General features: G+C 36.2%; 2 protein-coding genes across 2 annotated transcripts; one reads left to right on the forward strand and one right to left on the reverse strand.

Annotated features, from left to right (window-relative positions):
- The first annotated feature begins 1037 nt into the window (after window positions 1–1037).
- LOC114520741 (ORM1-like protein 2) lies at window positions 1038–2679 on the forward strand. Its single transcript, XM_028541082.1, has 3 exons — window positions 1038–1289; window positions 1769–1932; window positions 2219–2679. Exons 1-3 carry the CDS (start codon window positions 1116–1118, stop codon window positions 2352–2354), a joined length of 474 nt encoding a protein of 157 aa, XP_028396883.1. The 5' UTR covers window positions 1038–1115; the 3' UTR covers window positions 2355–2679.
- Window positions 2680–3365: 686 nt separating this feature from the next.
- LOC114520684 (ubiquinone/menaquinone biosynthesis C-methyltransferase UbiE-like) lies at window positions 3366–5271 on the reverse strand. Its single transcript, XM_028541007.1, has one exon. It carries the CDS (start codon window positions 5126–5128, stop codon window positions 4274–4276), a length of 855 nt encoding a protein of 284 aa, XP_028396808.1. The 5' UTR covers window positions 5129–5271; the 3' UTR covers window positions 3366–4273.
- Window positions 5272–6494: the final 1223 nt, after the last annotated feature.

Genomic DNA, 6494 nt, shown 5'->3' on the forward strand with positions numbered 1-6494 from the left:
TTTTAATAGTTTGATGATATCAGTGAATGATGCGTAGCATATAGTAAACAGTCTTTATACAGTAAGATTTTTTAGTCACTAGAAATATGGACCGACTGGACGATTTTCTACTAGCGCATTACGTACACCACCGCAAAAAATGAAATGATCTGCAGTTGTGCCTGTGGTTTGACAAAAACTCAAAAAGGTTTTAGAAGCATTCAGTAAAACCCGAAAACGGCGCAACAGTTTAATAAAACTGGAAAATGTTCAAAGCCCAGGCTCTCTCAAGGTTTGGAGAGATTTGTCGCGTTCTGTCATAGCTAAATAATCACAAACAAGTTAATCTTTCCCCCACTTCTATGCAATTAACCTGCTTTCTGTATCCATTCCGGTGCTTTACAATTGTGTAGATGTCAAACCATATGATCTGGGAACTGATATTCTTAATTTTTATGGTTTCTATGGGTGTTTTATTTAGCTTTAAATATTTTAGACCAGCAGAGTAGTATTTGAGGCACCACTGAAATACATATAGGCCGTTGTTCCATCAAAACGACTCCTGACTCAGATGCGGTGGGGAGGCGGAGAAATGCCCCCCTTACCTTTTGTAAAATCGGCAATTCGCCTTTGTTCGTGATTTAAATTGTAGGATCGAGATATGCATGAGGGGTGCAGTGGCGTAGCCAGCCTGACGATTTAGTCATGCTATGCAAATTTTATGTTATTAACATTATTCATTTCTTTAGAAATTCATTGTTTTTGCAGTCAATTACACCAAAAAATTAGCATAGCATGACTAAATTTTCGGGCTGGCTACGCCACTGGAGGGGTGTTTCGCGACTTCCAAGTGCAAGGTCACGCAGTCCTTGCAAGGCCATTTAGTGATTGCTTTATATGATATAAAATCCCACAAGCGAAGGCATTTTGATTCTGAATAATGCACTCTGAGCATTGACACTGAATATGTTTCGTAATCCGAACGACAGCGATAACCAAACGATGCACGTACGCCAAGTTCCGATTGCGCTTCGAAACTGACCACAAAACAAGTTTAAGAGTTGAGAAACCTGTTTATTGTGAGTTGTGACGCTATTTTCCATCGATGACTCGGTGTAGTTAGTTTTCATAGAAACATGGCGGAAAATGCGCCACACAGCCGTTTTAACCCAAATGAATCATGGCTAGAAGGTAGAGGTTCGTGGTTAACCTACGGAGTTATCGTTTGTATAACACATTTGGCTATTCTGAGTATTCCCTTCATTGGAACGGCTACAGCTTGGACTTTGACGAGCATGATTCATTGTATTGTAAGTTGAAATAGATTGATCGTTTATAATTATACTAGAATAAATATTTATACTATTTTGGGTCGACATTTCACTGATTGTGTCAGCATTGCCAGGTAAAACAGGCAGAATATTAATTTATAGAGTACCCTGCTATTAAAGCAACATGTCTAAGTAAATTCACCCAGAGACCTAAAAAAATCCACTTAAATATAATATAAATAAGATTAATAGTTAACTTTGAAGGATACTTTTTGTTAAAAGAATAGGATGCAATACAGGAATACAGGGAACATAACCCACAAAACTAGTCCAGTCCAGTAAGTAGGAATGTCTGTATATCAACATTGGCTTGCAATGGACCAAGATGTTCCCTATACTATTTTTCGTACACTTACTACACTAATGCCAGATGATTTTACTCACCAGTGGAAGAGTATTGGCAGTAAATAAGTTAATTATTCTTGGAATATATTTTTAACAAGCATCTCTATTTTTAGGCAACATATTATTTTCTGCACTATTTAAAAGGAAATCCATTTGAGAACTCTGTCGATGGTGGCTCTCAAGGAAAAGATCGTAGGTTGACGCATTGGGAACAGATTAATCAAGGTGCACAGAACACATCCACAAAGAAATTCATGACTATTGTTCCTGTCATCATGTAAGTTACAATTTTATTAGATTAATAACCATTTTTAATTAATGCAACCATGTAAAATGGCAATTCTTAGCAATTCCCTTTTGGTTCCATTAATTTCTCATTCAACCAATTTTGTTGTGTAAAAAGATCATTCCAACTAGAAAATGATACTTGAAAACAACACACTTGTGGGACTGTGGATGCATAGTTCTAAAGTATTGGCGCTCATTGGTGCAAGACAAATATGTGTGTGCAAAGTCCAATAGTGACTGATAATTTTTAATTTTACTCTTTTCTATATCTTTAGATTCATCCTGGCTAGTTTTTATACAAAATATGATCTACTGCACTTCCTAGTCAATACTGTGGCCCTCTGCTCAGCACTTATACCTAAACTTCCTCAACTACACAAAGTTCGTCTTTTTGGAATAAATAGATACTAGAATGGACACATATTCATCGGTCAGCATATCCTGTATGCTAAATTGTAAACAGCTTTATGTTAATCAGTTAATGGAAGAATTTATATTATCTTAACTTATGATCAATTTATGTTAAATAATTTTTTTCTACTGTGGCTATTCTTCTAGTTTCTACACTTTCTACTGCAATTTCCATATTCAAAGAGGATATAACTTTATATATATTGTGTCACTATATTGGAAAGAAAATATGGATACAGTATATATAAACACAGTAAAATATTAAAATTTATATTGAATTTATGCTTCAAAAGTAAGATATTGTAGGAAGTATTATGATGTTATACTTTGGTTAAAAAATATAAAATTTGACTGAATTCAAACTTTTGGTGATTTTAAGATAATGGTTATAACAGTTATAACACTGCCATAAGGAAACTTTCCTGTCTGATGGACAGGACTAACCCTGGAAGCAGAACCTTATTTTCGTTTCTCTTCTTTGGGGAGGGGGAAAGAAGAAAATAAGAAAAATCTCCTTTCCCCTCCTCGAACAAGAGAAACAAAAATAAGTCTCTGTTCGCAGGGAAGACAGGACTGCGATGGTCCCAAGAATCATTTAACCTCAAGTGTTAACCTCAGTAATCACCGACAACGGCCATCGCCGAGCGTCGTTGACATATGATAACCAGACCTAAAGTTATAGCTGAATCGTGCGAGAATAGCAACACTTTTATCATAGAGAGCGTACTGATATCTTTGTTTCAAAAAACCGAGAGATATACTTATAGTCGTGATCAGCACGGAATCTATGCCTAATAATAATTCTATTTATTTAATAATTCTATTTACAAAGCCAAAACTCTAGGAATAATTATTGATCAGCATTTATCCTGGAAACCCGAGACAGAAAATATTTGCAAAAAAATTACTTCTGCTCTGGGATCTCATCTCTACGTCGTGTCAAACCATTTATTGCTGAAAAAGATGCACGTATCTCCATATACAATGCCATTGCTCGTCCCTAATTCAACTATGGCTCTGAAGTTTGGGATTACAAAAGCTCCAAAACAGAGCTGCTCGAATTCATTCAAATATGAGCAATTAAAATTATGATAAATCTATTGCTTTGCGTGCCTTGGGCTGGGAGCCACTTCGTATGAGGAAAAAGGCAAAAGCAAAAATGATGTACAAAACTCTAAATAAAATGAGCCCTGAATCTCTTTCAAACCTTGTTCATTACAAAAAAGAGAACAGATTATGGTTTTCGAAATACGGCTTGTCTTTGTCTGGTAATGCTAAACTATGGAACTCTATTCCAATCAGGGAGAGCCAATCCCTGTCAAGCTTTCAAAAGAGAATTGCTGCTCATATCTCCTAAGACTATTTGTTCTACTACGTGTGAATAACCATTCTACTATGCCTACTATCTATTTGTACTTTTTATTACTATACTGCATATATATCTCTTATTTGTATAATAGTATTATTATAGACGAATATTTATACAGGAGTTACAGGGGTCAAACACTTCAACTAAAAGCTGTTATCAACGGGTGTCCTGATATACTCGATTTAAATACTAAAATCAATGTCTGTATATATGTAAATTAATAATAAAAAATAAACCATTAGGCATTGTTTACTCAATAACCTTATCAAAAACCTGATAGTCTCGACCTTTCGCAATTCTAGTGGTAAATCATTGTATAAAGATCTTAACCCCATGAAATAAAAAGCTTTGCGAGCTGGTAGAATTGTTTCTCGTTTTCCTTGAATGTTGTTAACTGTAAAATAGGATTCAGTGATGAGATCACATACATCATTGTCAACGCACCAGCTTGCATGCCCTTGACTTGTAAATAACTATTTATGTAAATATTTACTGTGATTTCTTCTCATGAGGATCAACTTAGCGTAGCCTCCTCCGCAGGCATTTCTATCTATCTAGTCTTTACACCAACGATTTCATAAATTGAAGGATGAAAATATGATACTGTTCCGTCATCGTTGGCAAATTTGTTTCTAAATTCGTTCATCTTGCTAGCAGATATTTTTGTTTCATCGTAGATATAATAGTCTGAAGCAAGGACATTAGCTAGGAATTCATTTGCGCTGGAAAATATGTATGAACGTTTATTATAATCACTGGAAACAATACGAAAACCTGAATTTTGAAGCAGAGTTTCAGTCACTGACTTCTTCACAAAATGCTGGATCGGATCTTTCTTAGTTTTGTCATTCATAGTTTGAGAAAACAATTTATCTGGTGTGATTAGATTTTTTGCTTGCTCAATTACACGAGAGTCGCAGTCAGCGCTTTGAATTGCAATCTTGCCCCCAGGTTTCAGACATTTGAACGCAGATTGGGCAAAAGTCTTCTTTTCTTCAGCGCTGAGCCATTGAAAAACAAAATTACTGAAATATATGTCGTAATATTGTTCATTGTAATGTGGGAATTGACTTGAACAGTCGCCATTTTTGAATATAAGATTTTCATGAGTACCGGAATGTTTTTGAATGGCAACACTAATTCTCTCGACGTCTGGATCCACACCAACTACTTGACCTTCTTTGCCAACTCTCTCCGCAAGAAATGAAGTCAGTTCACCAGTTCCACATCCCATGTCTAGGACTTTGTCTCCGGGTTTAATTCCAGTTGTCGTAGCAAGGTTTTCACCAAACTCCAGCTGAAAATCATTAATTTTCGAATATATCTCTGCGTTATGCTTCATGTCCCGTTGTTTATTGACATTGCACGATGTCGACATTGTCATATGGTTGTACCGTTGTGGCATTTATATATGTGGTCTTGTATATTGAAACTAGTTATTTAACAGTACAAACTGCGATTATACACGTATTGCTTAATTCTACCTCATCACCCGCAACGCTTAGCGATCACGTGAGAAGCACAGCGACACGCAACTTAGTCACTTGAGAGGAACTAGAAGAACCGCCACTACCATTAGTTGAAAATTATTAATTACAGTGCATGTATGAGTCTGTTTATACGATCTAGTTCTGTCGGATCCAATTCACTTCTGGCGGATGAAATGTATTCGAAATCAAATGCGCAATGCAATGGCTCAGAGAATAGTGTAAGGCAAACTGGCAAATGAATGCCAAACACTCCACCACTCATCACTGCCTAATATCTCTATAGTAATCAAGGGGGAAAAAACGTGAATTTATAAGATCAAGATGATGCCATAGTGGAATAAGACAAATAGTGAAAGACATAAGACAAATAGTGAAAAATGATTATTATTCATAAAAAAAGTTGCAAACGTTCACTATACATAGTGAACCAAGAAGATAATTTTATCTATTTGTGTATCATTTTTATCTCTATCTATTTTTTACTGAAACAACTAAATCTGGCGAACTTGGTTTTAAATGGTTTATGTCAGGCCCTTATATCGACACAAAAACTAACAGCAGATAGGTAAACCAAAGTTCTTGCAGGACTGAGGAGCACGAGGTTAACCCTATTAAATGGCTAATAAAATCTCATAATTCTCATTGCCAGAAATTTCCGTACAAAACTAGCTAATTACGTAATGATCCACAACCTTTTACGACAGTGTTCTGGGAATCGAACCCAGAAGCCACACCCGCGTTTTTATCACTATCAACGAACACGTTTTGCTTTGGCCCCAGACATGGACACTGTTTTTAAAGCCAAACGAAAAGGAGGGAAACCGGAGTACCCGGAGAAAAACCCTCCAAAGATAACCTGAATTTCAGGTTACCTGACTGGCGGTCCGAATTTGGTATTTTCATTTAGAAATCGTCCGCAATGACAGTTCAGTTTGGTTTTTATCTATATGGTTCCGCTCATCCGAACCAAGTCCCAGGAATTGCCATGCAATTCTTGAGCTTCATCAATTCCATCAAGCTGATGGTCTAACACGTGCGCAGGCGCGTATATTGTCAATTGCAAAACACCAGGCTCTTAGAAATTAAACTGCGCTTTGTCCGACAGTGGCAACAAAAATTTTTTTCAATTTCTCAAATGCTCATTTTTTGATAAATACTTCGTATTCACGACGTGCATGCTTTTTCATTTCAAAAAACCGATGTAGACAACAACATTCTTCCACTACCCCTTCTTGAGACATGCACCTCATGCACTGTTTTACTTTTATACTTTTTGGATTA

Source organism: Dendronephthya gigantea, unplaced genomic scaffold (assembly GCF_004324835.1).
Source record: "Dendronephthya gigantea isolate DGI-Jeju-01 unplaced genomic scaffold, DenGig_1.0 000000F, whole genome shotgun sequence".
NCBI classification, from domain to species: domain Eukaryota; kingdom Metazoa; phylum Cnidaria; class Anthozoa; order Malacalcyonacea; family Nephtheidae; genus Dendronephthya; species Dendronephthya gigantea.

Bases quoted from the DNA above. Each gene is read 5' to 3' on its own strand.
- LOC114520684 (XM_028541007.1), bottom strand. From the start codon at position 5,128: ATGCCACAACGGTACAACCATATGACAATGTCGACATCGTGCAATGTC.
- LOC114520741 (XM_028541082.1), top strand. From the start codon at position 1,116: ATGGCGGAAAATGCGCCACACAGCCGTTTTAACCCAAATGAATCATGG. The intron at 1,290-1,768 runs GTAAGTTGAAAT...CTCTATTTTTAG, and splicing joins CGAGCATGATTCATTGTATT to GCAACATATTATTTTCTGCA. The intron at 1,933-2,218 runs GTAAGTTACAAT...CTATATCTTTAG, and splicing joins ACTATTGTTCCTGTCATCAT to ATTCATCCTGGCTAGTTTTT.